This window comes from Anolis carolinensis, chromosome 3 (genome assembly GCF_035594765.1).
Source record: "Anolis carolinensis isolate JA03-04 chromosome 3, rAnoCar3.1.pri, whole genome shotgun sequence".
NCBI lineage: Eukaryota > Metazoa > Chordata > Lepidosauria > Squamata > Dactyloidae > Anolis > Anolis carolinensis.
The window spans coordinates 249822364-249848651 of record NC_085843.1 but is presented as its reverse complement, the minus strand read 5'-3'; the positions used below and the strand labels follow the sequence as shown (position 1 = coordinate 249848651).

At 39.0% G+C, this 26288-nt stretch overlaps 1 protein-coding gene across 3 annotated transcripts in view; it reads left to right on the top strand.

Moving 5' to 3' along the window:
- Positions 1-26288, top strand: part of pax3 (paired box 3) — a 129962-nt gene that overhangs the window by 10770 nt on the left and 92904 nt on the right. The window contains exons 3-4 of one of the 3 annotated variants that reach the window (XM_008106289.3): positions 324-450; positions 3342-3476. In XM_008106289.3, the coding sequence (XP_008104496.1) occupies positions 324-450; positions 3342-3476 (262 nt within the window). Of the gene's footprint in view, positions 1-320; positions 451-3341; positions 3477-26288 lie in introns of all 3 variants that reach the window. The other 2 variants (XM_003218269.4, XM_062976570.1) reach the window with 2 other exon arrangements.

Sequence of the window (26288 nt, the reverse complement as noted above, 5' to 3'; positions counted from 1 at the left end):
CTCTCTTCTTATCCCTTCCTTCGATCCCTTTTCCTCCTTTCCTTCTTCCTTTTCTTTTATCGTCTTCTATAATTATTTCTTTCTTTTGTTCCTCCTCCTTTTTTCCCTCCTCTTCGTACCCCCCTCTCATTCTCTTATCCCTTCCTTCGATCTTTCACCTTCTCCTATTTTCCCCTCCTCGTCTTCCTCCTTGTCTTCTTTTCTTCTTCTTCCTCTTCCTCCTCGTCTCTCTCCTCTTCCTTCCTTCGATCCTTCCCCCCTCCCCTCCTCTCTTCACGAAATGTACAAACTGCTCTTTTTTTGGCCCCTTTCTATTAAAGCAGGTGACGACGCCGGATGTCGAGAAGAAGATCGAGGAGTACAAGCGGGAGAACGCGGGCATGTTCAGCTGGGAGATCCGCGACAAGTTGCTCAAGGACGGCGTCTGCGACCGAAACACCGTCCCTTCAGGTCAGCTTTCCCACCACCCAGTCCTTGATATACTTCAGCTCAAATTCAAAATCAGTTATTGGTAGCCTGCTGGGGATTTGGGGCTACATCTAGACTGTACAATTCATGCATTTCCACACGGATTGAACATTTCTGCTAGTCCCTTTAATCCAGTGGGTCTCCTCCATTGAGACCTTGCAGCCAGACCTTGCAGCAAAGGACTTGAAGGGAAGAGTTGGTGGTGGATTCCGCAGGGATTTCTTTTCTTCCTCCGATTTCTGGCCCAACATGTTCTTGGGAGTCTTCTCTTTCTTCTTTCACTGATCGTTCATTTATTTCTGTGCTTCCTTCCCTAGCCAAGAATTAATTACAGTAGAGTCTCGCTTATCCAACATAAACAGGCCGGCAGAACGTTGGATAAGCGAATATGTTGGATAATAAGGAGAGATTAAGAAAAAGCCTATTAAACATCAAAATAGGTTATAATTTTACAAATTAAGCACCAAAACATCATGTTATACAATAAATTTGACAGAAAAATAGTTCATTACACATTAATGCTATGTAGTAATTACTGTATTTACGAATTTAGCACCAAAATATTACAATGCATTGAAAACATTGACTACAAAAATGCGTTGGATAATCCAGAACGTTGGATAAGTGAGTGTTGGATAAGTAAGACTCTACTGTAATGTAGAATTAAAGTAGTTTGACAAACACAATGAGTGACATAGGAAGGATGGTAGTTGTTAGCTAAATACTAGAGAATCCTGGGAGTTGTAGTTTGATGAGGCGCCAGCACTCTTTGGAAGAGCAGGCTCCAGATCTTGTCAAATTACAACTCCTATGGTTCCATAGCAGTGAGTCATGGCCGTTAAAGGGGTGTCAAACTGCATTAATTCTCCGGTGTAGGTACACCCAAGGGAGGATGTGGAAGTTTCAAGGACTAATTGGTGGTAGCTCCCCATGGGCATTGGATATACGCATGCACATTTTCACTCCAGGAGCGGGTTGACAAACGGCCTTAAACGCTCTGCACTTCCCAAGTTCCTATTGAACCAGATCAGCAACTGGTGGGAGTCTGATATTTTAACCTACCTCACTGTGTGTGTGTGTGTGTGTGTGTGTGTGTGTTTGTGTCCAGATCCACTGAAGACCCATTCTTACATAAGCCTAATTCTCTCCTCCTGTTCTCTTGCAGTAAGGGAACATCTGTACTGAACTGACCTTGGGTGGTTCTACACCTTAGAATTCGTAGAGTTTGATACCACTTGAACTGCCCTGGCTCAGTGCTTTGGAATCTTGGGATTTGTAGTTGGGGAGCCACCAGAATTTGGCAGAGGAGCCCAAAGACCTTATAAAATGACAACTCCCTTTTTTGTGTCAGGAGCGACTTGAGAAACTGCAAGGGTTTTTTGGTGTGAAAGAACTGGCCGTCTGCAAGGACGTTGCCCAGGGGACGCCCGGACGTTTTGATGTTTTTACCATCCTTGTGGGAGCTGGAGCTGATAGAGGGAGTTTATCCGCGCTCTCCCGAGTTGGAAACTTCAGGTCAGCAACCCAACCTTCAAGTCTCAAGGCTTTAATCTACTGCGCCATCGGGGGCTCCTAACTCTCATGATTCCATAGCATGAGCCATGGAGGTTCAAATGGTGTCAAACTGCCTTAATTTCACAGTGTAGATGCATTCTAAGATAGCCAGAAGCCACCTGGAATTGTGATTTGGTGATGCCTTAGCACTCTTTGGTAGAGATGGTTCAAGATCTTGTAAAAGGACAACTACCAGGATTCTATAGCTTTAGTTCAGAGCCACCAACCACCAACATAAAACGCTGCAAACGTAGGGACTTCTTGTGTTTGTCGAAGGCTTTCCTGACCGGAATCACTGGGTTGCTGTGAGTCTTTTGGACTGTATGTAGCATTTCATCTCGTGATACCTGTGAAGCTTCAAATGCTATTGTGATGGAGTTTGCGTCAAGTAAAGTTGGATGTTGTTGTTGTTGTTCTGATGTTAGGTAATGTAGGTAATATTTTATTGGAAAGCAATGGCTACTCTTTCATATTCTTTGTCTAAGAAAAACTTGATAGGGTTGCCATAAGGTGACAAAAGCACACGACCAACAGGGCTACTCCATAAAATATTTTCTAAATTGAGTAAACATATGGGAGAAATACCAGCTTCTAAAACAGTTAGCTTAAAAAGTATAGAACTGAATCCTCTTAATTCAACAGCATATGTACCTCTTAATGGTGTTTTGAGGCCCCTTCCGCTCAGCTGAATAAAATCCCACATTATCTGCTTTGAACTGGAATATATGTCAGTGTGGACTCTTATAAACCAATTCAAAGCAGATATTGTGGGATTTTCTGCCTTGATATTTTGGGTTATAGAGCTGTGTGGAAGGGCTTTGAGTATTCAGGGTGCTTTTTAAATTTACTAGTCACACTTCAGTAAATACATATTCAGTTTATATGTGTGCGCCTATGTATTTAATTAATGTGTTGAAGGAGCTCTTTGAGTTGCTGGAGTTTGGAGGCTGCTGCTTGGAAACCTCGGTCCTGATCTCTTCTTCTTCTCCTCCTTTCCCAAAAGGCCCTGTTCCGGTGGCAAAATAAATAAATAAATAAAAAATCTTGCTTCAAGTGTAAGTCCAACTATTCAAGATTTGGAAGAGTTAGCAGTCCATTTCAGGGCGGCTGAGCAAAGAACCTTAAAAAAATAAGCCATCGGCTTCTGCTTCCAAGAGCAATTAGAGGGACCAAAAGCACCCCAGATTCCTGTAATGAATGGCTCAAGGGATGGAAGGGATCTGGCCCAAGCTTGTGGGGAAAGCCAGGGGAGATCCACTGGCCCGACCAGGCTGGGCTCCCTCTGCTTCACGGCTGCCCTTTCCTCTCTCTTTCCTCAGTGAGTTCCATCAGCCGCATTTTGAGAAGCAAATTTGGGAAAGGAGAAGAAGAAGAAGCCGAGCTGGAGAGGAAGGAGGTGGAGGAGAGCGAGAAGAAAGCCAAGCACAGCATCGACGGCATCCTCAGCGAGAGAGGTAAGGCCACCCGGCGCCGTCTAATGCGACTCAAAGGCGATCAGAAGTCTAAGCGGGTTTCATGGGAAAGAGGGGTCCGATTTCCCCTTCGAGGGAATCCTCCATGTGGTGTCAATGCGGAGATATGTGAGAAGGAGGTGTCTGTTTGGGAAGCGTGGCAAGGGCAGGCTAGAATGAAGGCAGTCCAACTGCCATGACTCGATGTTATGGGATCCATCACTCTTGGGCAAAGACGAAGGCTAAAGACAAACCACCCCCCTGAATCTATAGCATTGAACCAGGGCAGTTCGAGTGGTATCCAATTGTATTAATTCTACTCTAGGTTACTCCTCTTCTTTGGGATCCTTCAGAAAGAAAATAAATACTAATGAAGGACATGATACTTCTTTGGTGTGTCTGGCTTTACTCATTCTGTGGTGGATCTTGGATGGCTTTTGAGAAAGGACTCCAGTTTGAGACATTTGAGAAAGCTAAGCCTTGCTGGGGTTGCACATATAATATATCCTGGGTTGCTGTGAGTTTTCCGGGCTTTATGGCCATGTTCCAGAAGCATTCTCTCCTGACGTTTATGGCAGGCATTCTCAGAGGTTGTGAGGTCTGTTGGAAACTCTTGTCGGCTTGACACCTTGATTAGCATTGAACAGTCTTTCAGCTTCAAGGGCTGGTTGTTTACTGCCAAGGGGAATCCTTTGTTGGGAAGTGTTAGATTCCCCCTGGCAGTAACTAGCCAGACCTTGAAGCTGAAAGGCTATCCAATGCTAATCAAGGTGGCCAATTGCAACATTCACACTTACCTCAAACAGACAAGAATACTTTTCTCCCACCTTGGATACTCCACGGATATATAAAACTCACTCGACTAGTTTCCAGCAGACCCCACAACCTCTGAAGATGCTTGACATAGATGCAGGCGAAAGGTCAGGAGAGAATGCTTCTGGAACATGGCCATAAAGCCCGGAAAACTCACAGCAACCCAGTGATTATGGCCACGAAAGCCGTAGCCAACACATAATATCTCCTATTCTGTCTCTGTGAGAGATTTCCACGGCGGCTTTTGCTGGCTTCTTCAACCTGTAGAGAAGTTCCCTGATGTGGAGAAGCCGATACATTAAATAGTCATGTTTCTTCTGTATCTTTCTTCTGCCATCACTCCCAATGATTGTTCCATCTAAATTCTCTATCTTGTGTAAGATTCCTTGCCTATTTATAAACAAGACTTTTTTTTTAAGCTTTGAAAAAATAGGTGATTTTAGGACTTGGTTGTAGCAGAGAGCAGATGAACTTTACTGGTTAATCTTCTTGGTGTGTAGAAGCCAAAGTCCTGTCATAGGGGGCATCTGTCTTGCACAATTATAGCCGTTAGATCTCACTTTAAACTTGCATGGCTCCAGTCTAGGATTCTCGGGAGTGTAGTTTGGTGGGTGATTCTCTTCTAAATGGGTCTAATAACCCAATACTACAGCACTAAATGAAGCTCTTTAGCTTAGAATTCCACGTCCCTAGCAGTAAATCCAGAGATTCTATAGTATAAGCCCATGACAGTTTAAGTGGGATCACACGGCTACAGTTGTGCAGTATGAATACAAGCTTAGACTACAGACATCCTTGAAGAAGTGGATAGCTCCGATGGAATCAGTAGAAGTTTCCTTCTGTAGCAGAAATGGCCAGAAAGTGGGTATTTCAATGCACCACCCGGTTTGCTGGGAGAGCCACCTGATGCACCAAAGGAAAGCAGGATAATGCTTGTCGATAAAATAAAGTGGTGGCCAAAACTTTCATGGACTTTTTTGTGCCTGTTGGGCCACCTGTTTTGGACGGAGGATGGGATGGGATGACGACCCTGGAAGGCAGTTGCTGGGCTACTCATCCACGCAAAATGGGCCCATTGACTGGAAACAGGGCTGGCTCTTCTGGGAGAAGCCATCCGGCAAGATCCAGATCTAGATCTCACCCAGAGTTCTGCCTATCTCATTTCAGTGGGGCTTGAAAAGCCTTTCTTTAGATGTGGCTATTTATGTGCGCACCTTTCTTAAAAAGTGGCTCTAACTCCTTTTATATATGTCAGAGCGCACAAACACACACACACACACACACAAATATGTATATGTATATACACACATACACACACATAAAGCTTTTTCAGGCCTTACTAAAACGAGTAAGGCAAAACTCCAGGTGAGTTTTACTCCATTTCTGGGAGCTGGAGGTACTCAACATGAAATCAATGGGCCGAAATCATATTGTTAATCCCGACTAGAGTAAAACCACTAGAAAAATTGGATTTACACCATTCAACCACTAATTCTATGGGTCTGTTGGAGCACTGTAGTTGAGCAAACTGAAAGCATTGTCTTCAAATAAGAGTTCTTCCTCCAATGAATTCTTCAGCCCCCAAATTTCTAACATTGCAGGGAGTGCGACTTGACAATCGTTGCCACCTTGCTGTAGCTTCATTTCCTTCCTCACTGTTTAGTTGTTGTTAAAGGTCTTCAAATCGTGTTATGTTGGGTTGTTTTGGTCTTTGCCTTCCTCTGAGGTTGAGAGTGTTGCCTGTGAGGGAAGGTTTTAACCCTGGTCTCCACTGGGATGTAGCCCAGTGTTCAGAATACTACACCGCTTCTTTCCTTGTTCATTTTCCTCGGAATGTATAAACATTATTTCTAAACCTAAGCTGAAGTTTTTGATGTACTGAAATGCTAGAAATTCGGGGACTAAAGGAAAAATTGGGGGAACAATGCCCTTTCCCAAGTATATTTCTGATCTGATCTAGTTGCGACTAACCAACAGGATTCTTAGCCAAGATCCGTTGTGTACATTTTATTGGTTTCTGTGATTCCTCCTTGTTCTAACATTTCTATGACTCCCATTTCTGGTGGTTGTACCATATTTTATTCTATTTCGGTCAAGATTTATTCAGATGAGGATCTTTGCCTTCCTTCAAATTTAAAACAGGTGGCTTGCATCAGTTCATCCCGTTCAGTTCCCATTCTCGCTCTGTCCTATGATTCCTAGATCTCCAGGGGCACTTTTTATCAGTCCTTGAGCTTGGTAACTTGTTGAAAGGAAGCTTCGTTGACTCTTTAAGGATCTACCAGGCCATAAAGGAATTCTGCATACTTATTCCACCTTTAAACACAGTGCAAAGTGATCCTAGTAGCTCTGTTTGTCTGCTTCTGTGTAGAAAGGAAAGGGAAGGAGTGTCTTCCGTCGAAGAGACCGATTTCACCTTGAGATTTGCTGGTCTTTTGTCACTACAGATACAGGCGATTCAGTATACCATAAGATGCAGTCTAAAGAGTCTTTCTCTTAGATTAATTTGTGTAGGGTAAAAAGTAAAGCTATACTCAAAGTAAAACACTTTTAGTATACTTTGCGTTCTGGTCTTCTCTCCATGATGGGTTGATGCTTGTGGCAAAAGGATGGGTTAACTAGGGATGGAGGATGGCACCCATACCCACGTTGCTGGGAGTAATTGTAATTAAATTGATGGTACTACTGATGCGACCTGCATGATTTGCTCTATGGCCTTCTAGAAATCAGTAGGACTTCCCTCTTCCTTCTGCGTTTGGGAATCCACCGATTTAAAGGCTACAGACGAAGTGCTGGGAATTTGCTGCTGTTATCAAGTGACTGCGACTTATGGCGACTCCATGAATGAGGTGTCTCCAATTCGCCCTAGTATCGGGACTTGTAGATTCAGGGTCGTGTCTTCCTTTATTGAGTCTATCCCTCTGAAATGTGGTTTTCTTTCCTACTGACTTTTACTTTACAAGCATTATAGTGTTTTCTGGTGAAGATAGTTCTCATTATATGACTCCATTTAGTCATCTTGGCTTCTAGGGAAAGTTTAGGGTCCATTTCCTATTTCAACCGTTCATGGTTTCTGTAGAACTCTTCCCCAGCACCACATTTCAAAGGAGGTGATTTTCTCCCTATGAGTTCACCGTCCAGCTTTCACTGCCATACACATATATGGGAAATTCCACGGATAATCCTCATTTTAGCATTCAATCTTGACACATGAGGGTCTTACCTAGTTCCTACCAAGCTGCCCTTCCAACCCTTCTTCTGGCTGCAGATTCCATTCTGATGAATGACTGCGCCAAGGTGTGAGAAATCGTTCAGGATATATCAACGTCTTCATCATCTGCTTTCAAGTATGTAAATCAGCTTAAGTCCACCCATTGAACCAACTGCTGAATCAACACATTGGGAAATCTCATGGATTCAGTGACTCTACTCTTTTTGGTATTAGCAATAGAATTTAGGTCAGTAATAAAAATAGGACCAGTTAGTCTGTGTCTGGGCTGTTCCGGAGCCTTGGGAAGTGGAAAGAAGTTTTTAGGATAGGCTCAGCCAGATGCAAGCAATTCATTTGTTGGGTTGCTGTGAGTTTTCCGGGCTGTATGGCCATGTTCCCGAAGCATTCTCTCCTGACGTTTTGTCCACATCTATAGCAGGCATCCTCAGAGGTTGTGAGGTCTGTTGGAAACTAGGCAAATGAGGGTTATATATCTGTGGAATGTACAGAAGGTTAGTAAGGGTGGGAGAAACTAGGCAAGTGGGGTTTATATATCTGTGGAATATCCAAGGTGGGAGATTTTTTTGTTTATTGAATTTATATCCCACTTTTCTCCGGAGCTGGGATTCAAGGTGGCTTTCAATAATTTGTAAAAGATTAAGAAGAAACAACAATAATCATTTTTTAAAAAATCAGTCAGCAATTTATTGGGTTATTAAGTAACTCCAACCACACTTTCTCGGCAGTAAGGCCCCACTGAATATGAGGGGACGGGTTTCTGAGTAAACAGGCACCAGAAACATTGAGGATTTCATGGTTCCTTTCTTTCGGAGTTTAGCATCCTTGCCGGAGGAGAGCGAGTTGTGAGTAAACTAAGCGGAGATCCACACCGCACATTTAAAGCATCAGACAAACAGAATGGTCAACCCAGGCAACTGGGCATCGGCAACAATGGATTGCATAGCCTGAGCTCTCCAAAATGCGTGGTAGGGTCCCGTGTATTTTCTTGGAGTCCAAGTAGAGTCAGGAGAGAAAGGAAAACGAAGGAAAGGCGTTTGGGGCAGGAGGCATGGACACATCAAGTCCTGGATTTAGTATTTATATATTTTTAAAAGACTTGTCGTTCAGTATTGCAAATTCCAAAGAGAGGAAAGAAAAAAGTTTTGAACTTGATGCTGTGATCATCTGTGAGCGTTATTGTGAAGCAAATACAAACCTAGCTTGAATTCTGTTTCTTCTTCCTCTTCCCAAATGTTCATCCCTTGGCCGCATTTCCCAATCTCTCCTATTTCATTGCCATGAGAAATTCGCAATCTGGGCGAAAGCGCTTCCCAGTGGGATTGTGTGTGTGTGTGTGTGTGTGTGTGTGTCTAGGGGGATGGAGAGGAGGCTTGTTGTGTGAACTCTTTGTGAAAGGCGAGTTGCTCAATCGTGTGGCCCGAGCTGTTGGGTCCCATTTCTTCTGTGTCCTCAACCCAGAGCGGTATTTTGGGTTAGTGAAGCTGAAGGCATTAAATAAAAAGGGCCGGCGGAGGGCGGGGAAGGGAGTCCTGCCCTTTTCCCCAAGGGCTTCCAGTCAAACCAAATGCCGTCTTTCTCTCTCAAAGGAAAAAAGAAAGGAAACTTGGCCGGTTAGAGGCTTGCATTTTGTATCGATTTCTCTAGAATTTACATGTAAGCAAAGTTTAGAGAGATCCAGTGGTCTGTGTCAAAGCATGGTGAGGTTCTGACTCACAGAGCTTCTCACTTTATTCTTGAAATATTTAGAATCGTGGGAAGGGTGAGAAATAGGTTTGTGGTGCCATGCTGTGTCTGTCTCCTCAGAAAGTTTGCGTGCATTCCCTTCAAAGTGGGTGGAGTTTGTACATTTAAGGAAGGGAAAGAAAATGCTTATAAAACTATTGGAAATGCTTGAAAGTAGACAGAAAGTTCAGAAACAGTCTAGGATTGTGAGGCAGAAGATGATTTCTGCTCTTTCCCCTGCGTTTTTGTGGAGCAATGTTCTTCTTCAAAGAGATTTAGATAGGCCTCATATGAAGTCAATCTCATTGAAATTAATGTCACTTTCCTCCAGAGATCTTGGATTTTGCTCAGTTATTTTAGACCTTTGGAGGACTTCACTAATAGTTTTTCAATACTTTGGTACATGAGTACATTTGGCATTGTGGTGTAAATTGTTAATGCTTTCATTCGAGTAGGTTTTTGGGAAAAATACTAATCTATGTTGCAGTTGCCACCTGTTATCACTGGAGGTCACATCTGTTTAGATTATTGGCCTGTTATGGATGCTATGACTGATTTTTCCAAGACCTTGTAGTTGGGGTGCCGGATAGATTTTTGCCCAAACTGGGTGACTTGATGAGATTTCCCTAACACTATACTACCATCCCTCCACCATCACCACCACCACCACCTCCTCCTCCTCCTCCTCCTCCTCCTCCTCCTCCTCCTCCTCCTCCTCCTCCTCCTCCTCTGCCCTGCACATCTAGTAAAGGCCCTGGAAAACAGGAGACAAAAGTACCAAATGAGCTGGTCAAACATTTGTACAACTTTTCCAGCTTTTACAAAGGAGGCCTTCTATACACAATCTACACTTGGAGATGAACTTGGAAAACAAAGAGGGGAGAGTCCATTGAAACTCACACTTTAGCTTTGGCCAGACAAAGGTTCAGCTAGCAGCAGCTTGATGTGGACAAAAGAAGGCAACCTTTTTATAATTCAAGGAGAAAAGAAGAGAAAACAGGCCCCACAATAGGCCCAGAAAAGACATTATGGGCTTGCAATGAGGGATGAATTATTCAGGGAGCACCAATAGCTGATGCTCTGAGGAGTTTTATGGACTCTCCACCGTGGAAAAAGTGGCTATTTTCACCTACAAAATGTTTCTAGCCTTTCTAGACGGCTAGAGATGCCGACAGCCATTCAGGACAGACAACTGAAACCATTCTTTAAGACTATAGTATCCCTCTGCATTGTAAAAGGGAAAAAAGGCAGAAGAGGGAGGGGAGAAACACTCTCAAGCCTACAAGGGATTTAAGAAGAGCTGTATCTTCACAGTGTTTAAATGTATGTAAAAATGGCACAGATTTTCATGGAAAAACAAACAATGCTTTTAGTTCATTGTTTTTTTTTAAAGTCAGGTTGGTCATTGATCATTTTTTTGCGCCAAATATCTTTTGCACTTAAAAAAAAGCAAACTTTTTTGTGGAATAAGATCTTTGCTCTGGAAAATATGTTGGAGAAAGAAATGTCTTTCAGTCTTGAGGTTTGATCCAGGGCTTTCAAACTAGAAATGGTTGCACTTGCCTTTGTAATACTTTGTTTCCATTGCACCTTGATCTGGAATATATTCTAGTGTTGATTAATATGGACCTGTTAAGTGCCTCTGTACTAAGGGGTTGGGTTAGCCTTGAGACATTTTGGTGCCAGGTTGCATTTGTACCAGACCTCAAGAATGTTGGAAGCACCTTTCCTTTACTTCCTTCCTTAGATCAATTTATATTTGAAGTCCTTTCCCAACATTCAGGATGAACACACAGTATGGGGGCACTCCATGCTACCATATTTAGTTTGAATTAGATCGAGTAAAGATATTAAAGGAAGCTACCAAAAATCTTGTTATCTCCTTTATAAAAATATCAACACAATAAACAGCTATTTTTATCTGAACAAAGCAGTCTTTGCTGTTGTTTTTCCACCTTGAAATATAGTTTCAATTCTTGTACTCAAAAGAGCTACAGCTCGCAAATCAGAGCAAAAATGGAAGATTATCCTGCAGTCTTTTTTATGACCATATTTAATATCAATGTCTATTTCTGAATGTTTAAGACCTTCAGTGAATTATGTTGAGTGTATTGCACTTTGAACTTCTTTCAAACAATGCCAGAAAATTAAACACACTCATTTAGTTGTGTTGTTGAGTTGAGGCTTTTTACCAGGTAACCATGCACAGCATTTGCAGGTAATTTTTCCCTCTGAATTTCTTTCATAAGGAAACTTCATTATAAGGATGTTTTGTGGTTTTTGCTAAATTTACTAATGAAGTCCATTGTTTTTTAGGTGACTTTTAATGAAAAACAGCTATATAAGTAACTATTAGTTAGTCTACTCTGCCTTATTTTGGATATTATAAAAATATAATGGAACCCACCAGGAACTCTATGAGGAATGGTAGAATGCAACAATGATAAATATGTACATTCTTTCAAAATGTTAAAAAATTGAGTGATCCAGTAAATAGATTATGGGTGAATCTTTTACATTTTATTTTTACTTATTGTGGCTCAAAGTAAGGTGGAATTACTGCAATGAGAAAATGCAGCTGAAAGGGACATGAGGCCACTCAAAAAATACAGAGACTATGCATCTGCTATTCACGTAGATTGTATTCTTTTCCATCCCATTCTGTTCAATCCCAATCCAGTGTGACTGTTTCTAGTTTCTCCTTAATCTTACGTGGTTTGAAAGAGCTTTATTCAATTCTATAAGAACAGTTTTAATGTTTGCATTCCTATATATGCTTGAGCAGACTCAATACATTTGAATATGTTTGCATAAGACTATACTGCAAAGTTATTTTGTCAGATACTTTTTTCACATTACTTAGTTCATTAAAGTGGATGACAGTAAAATTAATAATAAGGGAAGATGAAGGTATTTTAGCATGGGTACATGGATTCAAGACGATTTATAGGCAATACTGACATGGAAATAATCAACTGTGTTGAGTAGAACCAACTTTCTACTTGCTTGAATTAAGATCCAGAATGGGATCAATGATCAGAACAAAGGAGGACTGAATATGCAAACTGATTAACTAATTGCTGCTGCAAGCCCATTTGCCAGAGAGCAGGTTTTATTGAACACATTGGGACTTGCTTCTCAGTAGACATGTGTAGAAGTGTCATGGAATACTTACTTTACTTCTCACCATTAATATTGCTTTATTTATTAAGAATAACATTCGTTAATCTTTGCTTTCAACATTAGTTCCAGAGTCTACAATTTTCTAGGAGACAAAAACTGTATTTCCTAAGATGGCAATCTTTCCATTTTGACAATGAAATGGGTGAAAGCCTGTGGAAGTTTCCAAAACAATAATGGTTGTCTAGTATTCTTGCTTGAGTTGCTTTTGGAATGTACTCAAAAGTCACATTACCTGTTACGGTATTAAAATATATGTGTGCCTAGAAAGGTTATGTTACAGCAGCAAAAATAAGATTTTAATTTCTTCAAACGAATGTTAATGATTGTGAAAATGATAAATGAAATAATGATTTCTAGTGGACAGTTATTTTTTCACTGCTTTGCAGTAAATTTTCTCTGATTGTTATGGCTTTTGGCTGAGTAACAAGAGTTGGACTGGCAACTTGGCTTCAAATCTGTTTGTTTAAGATCTTGCTTTAGGATAGGTGATGTCAAATGTAGTGTTTTTCATCCTGTTGGGCTAATGAAATGGATGATAAGAACTGTAACTAGTCTTAAGTTAAACAGAAGTCCTTTTAATTTCAGTTTAGGACACCCAAAAGTATGCTTTTGCATCAATATATGACTCTTCTGCACCCACTGAGAAGAGGCAAATACTGTTGGATGAGACACAGATTAATGGCTGCAGTGTTTGAAGGAAGCCTATATGTCAGAGCAGGAAATCAGTTGTTTCAATCTTTTTGAAAAAGAACTGCAAAGTGTCCCATATATTTTATCAAGACTGAATGGGATGGGAAGATATTACTGTGAATTTGATGCTGCTGATGCATCTGTTGCTTTGTCTCTGTCATGTTTTGTCAACGTATACATTTTCAATAAATGGAAAACTCGAAAACAGAGATTTTCCTTGCTCACGATTTTAAAAAGCTACCAGTTCTCTAAAAATGCCTCTCAATAATTTCTTCCTGTTCAGGAAATACACAAAACCACTAGTGTTGCCATTTTTACTTATGGCAAGTAACTAATGAGAACTTTGCAAGACTCCATCTCCTGGCTATGCTACATGGCTGATGTGTGTTGCAGTCCAGCAATTTCCAAAGTTCTACACAGAATTTCTACTCCTGCCACATTACAATCTATTTGTGCTACTATATAGCATATATAGTATATATTCCTTGACATGCGTGGGTATTTTTGGCAAGTGCCCTCTCTAGTATTTGCTGTCTAACTGTGAGGTCAGTTCTGCCTTTAAATTTTATCGACACATTGTGGGATGAACCACAAAGAAATGATTGTGTTACTGCAAGTTCCACATGTCAGGATTGAAAGTTGAAGAGAAATCTTTTGTGTGGACTGGAGTAACCCTATAGTGGCATGTGATGTTGTAGCACATAGAAGCATGTTTGGTGATGGATTATTTGGTAGTCATATGGTATTATGTGATTTTCCCTTCTGTCTGTTTCCAGAACTGTGAGAGACCCCTTTTCCACCAGATATTATGGCTCTGGTCAAAGGGAATAGGTTGAAATCTCTGTAGGCCTTCTCCCTGACCCAGGGGCTGGGGAGAGACACTGCTGTTGCTCTTATGGTTGCATTGGGTGACTCCTCCTGCTTAGTTTTGCGCTTGAATGGCACCCTCTGTTCTTTGGCCCAGTGGAATTGGCCTGCAGGCATGGCCACAATGAATTGTTCCCCAGTCATGTGCGCTATTCCAAAGAGCCCTACTCATCCCAACCCTCTACCCTTGGCTTCAGTGAGAGAGCAATTCAAGCTGGAGCAGACTTAAATTGCCTCCTTTCTTTTCCTCTTACTTTCATCTTGGCCAAGCCTCCCCTCCCCTCTCTATTTTCTTTTTTTGCCCGAGGCTCACATTAGTGCAATTTCTTCAGCCACCTCTATCTTGTGTGTGTCTGAGTGTCTGAGGGAGTGTGATGGAGCAGAGTCTGGGGAGAGGGGGATGACTTGCGAAAAGAAAGATGTGAGCACAAAAGCCCTGCTCAATGACCAAAAAGCTGAAGCCGCTTCTTTCCAGCTGGGCGATGCCTTTCCTGTTTGTGAGTTTTGGGAAACATTTTTGCTTTGTACTCTAATAGAATTAGAGGACAGATGCTGACTGTAAATGGGACACGCGACTACCAGCCTCTAGCTTAAATATTTTGAAGCAACGTTACAATTACTGGCTTGATCCACCAACTTTGAAGTGGTTGCACATGATCTAAGGGGAATGTTCGGGCAAGAGGAATGATCAGAACTTTAAGGTTTTGTTTGCTAGGCAGGAGTTTTCAAAAGATTTTTAAAAAGGTTTATTAAAGGGCAGAAACATTTTATAATGGAAAATTTAGAATCAGGCTGCTAAAAAGTCATTACACATTTCATTATCATTGAGGGAATGTAACAATTCGGAACTGATGCTTTTAATACAAGAATAAAAGAAAACATTGGGAGTGGAATATTTTTGTTGCCAGTATGGCTCCTCTAATGGGAAGACCAATATTAAGTGACCAATGTATTGTTCCATATTTTTTCTAAATCAGTGGAAGAAAGGGTTACTCATCTACTCAGTACAAAGGACAGGGTCTTTATGGTAAAGGTCCTGTATTTTGGAATTAGCTCTTCCACTGGTGTTATGCACTTGTATTCAGATTTTTGGGAAATCTTTGAAAGCCCACATATTTGAATGGGGACATGCTAGTTTTGTTTTTAATATATATATATTTATTTGATATTTTATACTTCTTCTTTTACCTTGTATAACAATACAAAGAAATCCTAGTAATTAAAATGGCATGAAGCCTTCTAATAATACCTTCCCAACTTGATAGGCCTTTTTAATGCATCATCTCCACATGAAAAAAAGACCCCACTAGAAACTGAAGACAACTTTTGGGTGCAGGATATGGAGAAATTTGTGTTCAACAGAACAATCAAAAATATTTTAAGACCTTAGTTTATACAAGTATTCAATAGCTCATCTTATTGACAAACAGCAGTGGTAGTTTGTTGGTATCATTGAGTTATGATAGGGTAAATCTGCTATGTTTCTGACATGAATTGTCTAAATAAAACTGCTCTATAGATCTTATTTGGTAGTCTGATGATGGCCTCTTCATTTTAATCAAGTTCTATAAAGCAACATCATCACTAGAACAAATTGCATAGATATAATGTACACATATCTAGAGCAGCATGCCAGTTAATTGGAGCTAGCAGTGATTATAGTTGTACTTGTCAAAGAGGAAATCCATTCTGAATTATCAAACTCAAAAATAGGTACAGGTGTTAGGATTTCTGGGAGTTGAAAGCCAAAACATCTGGGGACACACTGGTTGAGAACCAGTGCTGTAGGACAAGGGTGAGTTAGCACCTTTGAACCTGTTTCATTTTAAGGTGTAGAAAAATATTTGTGAATGTGCCTTATGAAGTTCAAGAATCATTCAGATACACTCAGCTAAAGATTAAGGAAACCCGATAGTTTCATTTTCTGCTGCTTTCGATATTAAAAACGTATAGACCTTTCTTTCCTGGTCTTGCTTTATTTTCCTGTATATTTTCTAAAAAGAAAAAAGGCAATATCAACCCAGTTAAATTCAAATAGTCCTAAATATCCTAAAGGCTCCAGATCTTGTCTGTTCTTAGAACATAAAGAGGGTCAGTCCTGGTTTGTATTTGGATAGAAGACCATCAATGGATACCAAGTTCTGGAGTCTGTATTTCAGAGGAAGAAAAGCAAATTTCACTCCTAAATATTCCTTGTCTGAGAAAAACTCTATGAAATTCATCGGATTGCCATAAATCAACAGGTGACTTGAAGCCACATGCACAGAAAACCCAATCCAGTATAAACATGTTTCAAAGTCAGAATTCCTTGGACATGGATAGATAGATGATCTGTCATGTTTTTGCATTATTATTTTTGAAAAATCTCAAGCTCATTGTATCATGAACATGAAGAAAAGGAATGTGAATATTATGATAAATTGTTTGCAAAATCAAACTCAAATGAAAATTTCATTCATCCTTAACAAAAGCAAAATGCTGTAATTTCTTGTCGTGATTACATTCTGAGGCAAACCTGGTGCAATTTATTGTGTAAAATAACCCATCAAACATAAGCCATTGCATTTCATTTTAAACACTTATTAGTCGCTTGAGATGTACCCAGGGAAAAGCTATAAAACTGTAGAAATTTTAATCAGATATATGTACTCATCACAACATTGCAAAAAAAAGAAAACACATGATTTATCTTGGAATTGATTAGAAATTTTCTGAGATCGACATTTTTCTTGTGTTGTGATTAGCAAATGCTTAAGCAAGAGCTCAGTTCACCTGCGATTATATTTAGTTTAGTGTTTAATGGTGTAACATCCTTTGGGGAGAAGAGATCAAGCAACGTTGACTGTGATAGATTGTCAGAAATTCCCCAGGGGTAGTTCATAAAGCAGCAATGGGGAAATGAAGCAGAACTACAAAGTGCTCTCTGGTTAATTTAAGAAGAAATTGACTGAAACACAAAGCAATAAATCAGGCCCATCTTTTCAACCAGGCTTCTCATTGCAAAATGTCACCTTCTATTGCAACCTACAGACACAAGGGCTACATAGACAAGCAGCCCAATTTGCAAGAATCTGAGTTTGCTTGCCAAATTCAGGGATCATTTTGTAGCAAAACTGCAAGGGAGTTTAATGTAAGGCTTTAACTGCCCGTGGTGCATCCTTTTCTTTTTCTTTGCTCTGGGGTTATCCTCCCGACTCCCACTACTAGTCCTTTAATTCAATTTTTGAGTCTGCGTTACTACAGAACATCAATCAGATGTATTAAAAATCAAAATTAAAAGTCATTAGACAAACCCAGTTTAAGAGATGAATTAATTGCTTGTTGATCAGGATGCCCCATAAGTGACCTGTTAACCGATTCTAGGGGATATGGGAGTTTTCAGGAGGATTTGGAGATTGCACCTGTAACCAAGGAGGCTGTAAAAGGCAGTTAAGCATTTCAATAGTTTAATAGTTGGATATTTTCTCTTGCTGAGTGCTCCTTGGTAGTTTTACAAGTGGGAATTAAAATATGAAAAGGAAGTTTTCAGCATCTCTGGCAAATATTTATTGAGCACTAATTTGGCGATCCTCTAGCTCCAGCTAACATGGCAAGAGTTCCCACTCTTTTTGGGGGTTGTTCTTCAGCTATTGTTATTCCAGAGATCAAAGCAGGGTCATTTCAATTTATCTGTCTTGAGAAATCCTTCTTTGTGTCCCTAACCCTCCAAGGATTAATGACTACCTTGCCTATGGGGATTTTTGAGATTAAATCAATTCTTTATACACATCCTTAATTTTTACAATGGGGTTTTCCATTATGTCTTTGTTATAAGTCACACAATGCAATATATATAATTATTCAATTTATATCCAATTTATTTAGGATATACATGTCTAGTGCCTCAATTAATTTCCAGTAGAGATAAAGTTTCTCCCTTTAGCTTTTAAATGAAACAACCAGGATCTTGATTGTATGAGTAGTTTTGTTCCTAGAATAAGGTTGATGTAAGCAACTTAAAAGGGATTTGTGTTTGCTACACAGTTTGATACAGTTTTTAAAGTGGTAGCAATCTCAATGTATTACACTGAAAACAAGAAAGAGGATAACAACATTTTAAAGATAGCAAATCTATCACAATCTTAACTATTATAGACTATAGTCCACTTCATCAGATGACGGAAGTGTTATCTAGAATTTTGTTCCCTCTCTCTTGCTCTCTCTCACACGCACATACAGAGTTGAAAACAGTGATTTCTGTGTCTCCTCTAAAAGTGAAAAAGTAAATCCAGGGTGCATCTAAACCAGTGGTTCCCAACCTTTGGGCCTCCAGGTATTTTGGACTTCCAAATCGCAGAAATCCCAGCCAGCTAACCAGCAGTTAGGAATTATGGGAGCTGAAGTGCAGAACACCTGGAGGCCCAAAGATTGGGAACCACTGATCTACACTGTAGAATTAATGTAGTTTGACATCACTTTAACTGCCATTGCTCAGTGCTGTGGAACCATGGAGCCATAGTTTTACAGAGCCTTTAGTCTTCTCTGCTATAGAGTGTGATTGCCCCACCAAACTAAAATTCCCTTGTTTCCATAACATTGAGTCTTGACAGTTAAAGTGATATTAAACTGCATCAATTCTTCAGTGTGGCTGCACCCCAACTTAGTGTTTCATTCTGAACTTCAAAGGAGCTATCCAAGGTATTAAACCTTTTAAAGAAGAGATATAGGATTTAGTACCCTCGATAGATCCTTTAAAATTTAAAAGCCTTTAAAAGCCTAATGTGAAATAACTGAAATGTAAGTCAGAATTATGCACCACACTAACAGACAGGTCATGTGAAAAGCAAACAGGTTTTAACAATGCAGACAGTAAACAGTTATGGGCAACACAAGACAAAGCAGTATTTGTCTTTGGGAAATGAAAAATGTGTATCTTTTGCAACCAGAGTGTAAAAGTGCAGCCTTATATAATGAATGTACTTTGGGTTGTTTTCTTTGGAAAACCATGACAGAGGTTAAACTATGGTGCAGAGTTAGAAAGGCAAGTTTTCATCATGCATATATGTATAAACCATTTATTGAGAGAGCATATACATTGATTTATGAGATAGCATCTTCTGAGAAAAGAGCACTCAGAAGGAGAATGGGAAAATGTTATGAATCTATTCTCGACAAAAGCCACCATAGCCATTGTTGGTTGTACTACCGTCTTGGTCAGGGTGGGGAAAGTACATATAGGCCCTAAGATAGGAAAGGGAAACCTGTGGCTCCCTAGGAGTTAGTATACTGCAATACTTATCAGCTTTTGCCAACATGTTGTTGTGTATCTTCAAGTCATTTCAACCCCCATGGTGAACCTATCATGGAATTTACTTGACAATAATAGTTCAGATGATATTTGCCTTTGCCTTCTTTGAGACCAAAAGAATGTGACTTGTCCAAGGCCATCAAATGGATTTCCATTCCTGAGAGAGATTTGAGCTCAAGTCTCCAGAGTCATTGTCCAATGTTTCAACTACTATGCCACACTGCTTTTCTTAGTCAACATAGTCAATTGTAAATATTGACAGGATTATAAGTGAGGCACCCTTACTGTAGTGCAGTGGTTCTCAACCTTCCTAATGCCATGACCCCTTAATATACTTTCTCATGTTGTGGTGACTACCAAACATAAAATTATTTTTGTTGCTACTTCATAACAGTAATTTTGCTACTATTATGAATCATAATGTAAATATCAGATATGCAGGATGCATTTTCAATCACTGGACCAAATTTGGCACAAACACCCACATTTGAATACTGGTGGGGCTGGTGGGGGGATTGATGTGTCATTTGGAAGTTGTAGTTGCAGGGATTTATAGTTAACCTACAATCAAAAAGCATTCTGAATCCCACCAACAATAGAACTGAGCCAAACTTCCCACACAGAACTCCCATGTCTAATAGAAAATACTGGAAGGGTTTGGTGGGCATTGACCATGGAATTGTATTTCACCTACATCCAGAGAGTACTGTGGACTCTAACAATGATGAATCTGGACCAAACTTGGCACGAATACTCAATATACCCAAATGTGAACACTTGTGGAGTTTGGGGAAAAATGACATTGACAAATGGGAGTTGTGGTTGCTGGGATGTATATTTCACCTACAACCAAAGAGCATTCTGAACAAGGTTAGAATTGGGTCAAACTTCCCACACAGAACCCCCATGACCAACAGAAAATACTGTGCATTCTGATAGTTTTTGATGACCCCTTTGACACCCCCTCACAACCTCCCCAGAGATCCTGACCCCCAGGTTGAGAAAAGCTGCTGTAGTGCCTGGGATCTGAGGACCCAAATCCTCATGAAATGTGGTTTAGAGCTGGATACTTTCTTTCTTTCCCATTTTCTATCTTTAGGAGCCTTGAGATGCTCAAATTGAGCAGATAATGGTTTGCTTGCCACAACAGCATCCTGATCAAACTAGTTTTTATCCATATGGTGGCAGAGGATAGCTTATTTACGTGAATCTCATTCCTGAGGGCACCATCAATATTTTTCTTTCTTTCTCAAATATTGATTTATATCTTTATATAGGACCTTTTTATGAATTTGTATATCTATCATGTGTTCCTCCTTAGGAGTTCATTGGAAAAATGACTATGATGTCATCTTTTTCTGGGGATTGTACGAGATACATTGCAGTATTTTGATACCATGTGAAGAATAAACAATAGATAATAGATTTAATTCCTTTGGTGTTCAGACAATGCATTCATTTAGAACAGACCAAACCTGGTGGCTGGGAACATTTTAACATAAGATGCTAAAAGCTAACAGCAGAACATGGCATAGAAGCTAGAAAGATGCTTCTCTGGTTGCTCTTATTTCAAAGAAGTGCCAAATAACTTGGTTGCAATTTTTTTTTGGAAAAAAACAACAGAGAAGAACCATTGTCCTATAGTTAAGGGTTGTTTCGGACTTCCTCAGATTTGCTTGCTTTTAGATGTGATGCTAAATGATGATTTGGCCACAAGCTCATCAGCTTTTCATTCCTTTCTCCTTATGTTATATAGAGGAGATTCAAAGCATGTGCTTCTCCTTTTGACCAACCATGGGCTAGTTTCACCAATGGTTTACTGAAACAAGATAATTTCAATCCAGAGTTTACCAAGATGGATTCAATAAATCATAGTGAAAATCAGCCATGTTTAAGGGTTTGAACATAAGCAACAAATTGGTTAATTGAAAATTTCATTATGTTACTAAGAGTGGGGGCAGGAGAGGATCTCATCTATTTGAGACTTGTTCACACAAACAATAAATTTGTGGTGTAGTCATCTATGCCACTGTTTGGTTCTGAAAAATATCCATATGTTTCCAAATTGTCTCTAATGGATTTATGCTCAAAAATGCCACTTCTTAGTTTCAGGGCAATTATGTCATAAACTCTTTTTTTAGTTGTTTGTATGCTGGCCTGAAACGATGTTGCATCCTTCCAAAGTATAAATGTTTCTAAACATTCAAGCAAATATGATTTGAATGTTATAACTTTAGTCAGAATTGGGAACTAGAGAATTCTGAACTATTGAATTTATTATTACATTTGTTTAAAAATTAAGTGTAAATTAATGAATATTGTATTGTGATTATATGGAATTCTTTGTTTTATATGCAGTGTTTAATGGCACACCTAGAGCTCAATAGCAAACATTCACTCTCTTGGTTGATATGTTTTAAAGAGTGATTAAAAATGATTTTTTTGGGTTGTTGTGTTTTCCGGGCTGTATGGCCATGTTCCAGAAGTATTCTCTGCTGACGTTTTGCCCACATCTATGGTAGGCATCCTTGGAGGTTGTGAGGTGTTTTTTTTTTAAATTGTTGATGTTTATTGGCTGGATCCCCTTTGGCATGACAGGCTCATGTAAGTTTCTTTATAAAGGTTGTCGTATTTTCTTTCCCCTTGTTTTTCCATTAAATTGAGTTCAAGGTGTTCAAATTAGTGAGAGACCGCTGCAACATATTTTGTGTCCTGTTTCAAAAATGATTGGCTTTTTTATGTCAAAGTAATATCAGATCTTTAAAAACATATGTTTGGACATTTTGCAGAAATCCCTAGCTAGCATGGCTACTTGTAATTTTAACTAGAGATTCTGAGAGCTGGAAACTAAAAAACAACTTTTTCATGCTCTAAATCATATGCCCATTTTCCTAATTTTATTGGTTTCAACAAAACACCCATAAGCGCACAGCTTTAGAATGCTATATATAAATCATATCATTTAAAATATCTTATATTTTGTATGAGTATGTGAACGTTTGTCAGGGATATGCATGTGGTATGAAAACATTAGTAAGGTAACATTCTTAAATAACAAGAAATGCTACAAATTTAGCATCTTGTATTCCATATATTAAAAAATGTCCCTTTCAATTTTAAGATTTTTAAAAGAACAGAGTAGTCCTTTAAAGGAAAGTTGTTGTCATAAATATCATTGACAGATTAGCCATTTCATATATAAAGATAATATGATTGGCCACAAATGAGTTGACTTTTGGAACATCACATGGCACTGTAGTGTATATAGTATACCCAAAGGATACTGACGGAAGAACAAAAGTTACAGTTGAAAGTTTTGAAGTAGCAGTTAAAATGTGTTGAACGTGTTAGTGATGTTGAGGTACATATGTATTAGTGAATATTTGGAAGATGAAAACATGCACCATCCTTTTTTGGTTCTAATTTAGTTTAAGAATCAACAATGTTATGCAGGTGGGATAAGGAAATTCTGCAATTTATTTACTTTTTGGGGCGGGGGCGGGGGCGGGGGAAGGGATACAGATCTGAATCAAAGCCATGGTGGGTCCTAGAAGAGACAACAGACAGACAAACCAGTTTTGAGACACAGCTGACGTTCACAACTCGCCAAAACATTTATGAAATGCCACTCACTGTTTCATGATGGGTCTGAAACACTGGTTTCACATTCAGTATTAAGGCTAGACAGGTTCTGGTTTAACAATAGTTACCTAAGTGCCCAAGGCGTTGGCTATGTTCTCGTTTTGCAACATGGTATGTCACAGAATATACTGACTATATGCAGGTGTCTTTAAAGGTTTTATTCCCCCCCCCCCCTTTAGTAAAAGAGGAGGACACTCAGATCTCTCTGTATTAGGAAGGCATTTATGCCTCAGTTTTCCCCCTACCCCTCATCTTTGTGTGTGAGAAGGGGCCCCCAATTTCTATTAAGCCTTATTCAGCAGCTACCACAAACTTCTTCTGTAGCATGCCAATATTCTGTGCAGTATTTGGATTCAGCTTTACCACCTCTGTCCTTTCCAAATACATTCTGCCCTCCTATGAATATATGGAGTGAGCAGCCACAAATGAAATGGAGTTATCTTTGATGGTGACCTTATAACTGAGAAACATCCAAGAACCCCTCTTACTAACTGTCTTGTTTAGGGCCTGTAAAATGAGAGCTATCACACTCTTAAACAAATCTATTCACTTATCTTTTCCTACTGCCTTCATCCTTCCCAATCATGAGTCATATCCTCCCATGATGTACCTATGATGTTATTAAGTACGGTTTTCTTTGTCTGAATTTGACCTTCATCTAAGTTTTTGGAGAGAATTTATTACAAAACCTCTGCTTTAGAATCCTCAATATCACTTATGTTTGCCATTGTTGCCATTGTCATTACTATTTACTAAACAGGTGTTTGCTATCAGTAATAAACTGCATGGGGATGAATAAATGGAAACTTAATCCAAGCAAGATAGACTTGCTCCTGGACAGACAGAAGGAAGATCAGGGAATAGAGATTCATCCTGTGTTAGATGGGGTTAAACTTCCCCTGAAGAGGTTTGCAGCTTGGATGTATTCCAGTCCTGAATTTGGAAGTGAGGTTGAATGTGTATGCTTTGGTTGTGGCCAGGAGTATGTTTCCAGAGGGAAAACCAGTGTTCCAGATGAATCCATTCCTTAGGATGTCAAATCTGGCTGAAGAAATATTACTTGACTACATTCTATTTGGATTGCTGTAATACATTCTGCAGTGGTTTGCCTTTGGAAAGAGTTTAATTGGATCCCAAATGGGCCATTCTTTTAACAGGGACTAGTAAAAGGACTCATTAGACAGTAGACACCACTCTCCAATTGAAACAACTTCACAGATTGCCAGTCTGTTTCCTGGCACAATTCATATGGTTTAATTTTTTTAAAAAAAAATCTTACATGGTTTATGTCCAGACTATCTGAAAGAACATATCTTGCTACACAAGCCAGCTTGTGTTTTAAGATCTGTAGCTGGTTATTTTTCTGTCAGTCCCACTACTTTCACAGGTATGTTTCATGGGGATACAGGAGAAAGCCTCTTCTATGCCTGATACCTGGCTACGGAAATCCCTTCCATAGGAAGTCCAGTGGCCTCCCTTCCTGATATCTTTCTGCTGGCAAGTGAAGATCTTTCTATTTAACCGGTAATATGAGCAAAGTGGTGTGCTGTGTTTCGTATCTTATTATTAGTAATGAAATGTGCCTTCTACTGTTTTTAACCATGCTTATAAATAGATATAAATAAAACTGTGACTTAGTTCTTGTAAAAACCTTCAGAAAATAAGATTTGAACTTAATTTTATTTTAAATTACTGTTAAGTGTCCTTGGATTTCATTCCAGGAAAATCAAAGTATAAATTCAATAAATAAATAAATAAATAAATAAATAAATAAATGTTCTATCAAGTTGTCTTCAAGAATCCTGGTTGGCAGCAGCCTTGTTCAAGTCTTATAAACTTATGTACATGGTTTCCTTAATTTGTGCAATTTGTCTGTAATGTGGTTTTTTCTTTCTTTTCCTACTGCCTTTCACTTTCCTGAGTATTATCATCTTTTCCAATGAGTCACATTGATTCAAATTTCAGATTCTGAGACCTCAGAGGCATCATATATTTCCATTCAATGTTTTGCACACACACAAGGGAAATGTACATCATGCGTTACAGAGGCATATGCTATCTTTGTGAATTATGGTCATGTATTACTATGTCGTTCTGCCAATCACCCTTGAGACATTCATATGGTGATCTATGTCTTTGTATCATTCTATAGTAATATAAAATGAACCATTATGTGTATATTCTTTGTTTTAGCCTGATGGCAGAATATGAATGCATGAAGTTACAAATGAAACAATCCTAATTTTTATATGTTATATGGTTAAATTGTTAGATTTTCAGTTACAAAAATGTGAAGCTTAGATTTGATCCAGACTTAGTCAAATACAACTCTGAAATCAGTGGGACAAGTGTGGCTTAGTCTGGCTGCAATATTTTATTAATGTATCCACCAAGGAGAACCTGAATAGGATATTATATTTAAATATGGATCAACTAGTAAATACCTGGATTATTGGTCAGCCGAATAATTTTACTTTTTAAAAAACTTTTACCTAGCTGGTGTATAACACCCTCCCTCCTTTTCTTTCTCCTTCCCTTCATTATGGAGAAATAATTTGGTTATCAGTTAAGTAGGATTATTCCTACAAAGCCTAAACAGCTTTATTACAACGACTTTTTCCAACAAATCATCAGCAATGATCAGTTTCTATATTGCTATATAAAACCAATATTTAAAGTCACTCTTTGACGTCATTTATATCATTTTGAACTTGCTTTAATCTTTGTCTGGAAAGTCCACATTTATTCATATAGCAAGTTAGGTCAAAATTATCTCTTGATGATTGTGTTTGAAAAAGATTGAACAAGAAAAATAATCTAGAGACATTTCCCTTGGGAAAGTCATGAAGCTACGTTTAAACATTCATTACAAGATTTGGTTTCCTGTAATTTTTCATCTTTTATGTATTTTTTTTAAAAAAATAGGGATTCTGCTAGAGATTTGAAGATGAGTTAATACTCTATTTACCAGCAGAGTACATTAAATCAAGTTGTGTACTAAAATTTGGCATATGTTTTACATTAAAATATTTAGAGTTCCTTGTTGTCATGATGGAGATTATATTGTAAAGTGGTAAAGCCTACTTTAATAGTCTGAAAAGTTGCATTTACTGATTAGAGGGTTTGGAAAAATCTGGCTACATATACAGCACATCCCTACTGGGAAAGTGTTTTGCCTTGTGATTAAAAGAGGTTATTTTGAGTATAAATAGATGGATAGAGATTTCAGTGAAGTTCCACCAGGAATCAATTTGGTTTTAGCTGCTATTAAGTCAAAAGAAAAGAAACAATGAGAAATAGGATCCTATTATCACTTACACTAGTGTAGCACTGCTGGAATCAACAGAACTACTTTGGTGTAATTGGTCATTTAATTGTC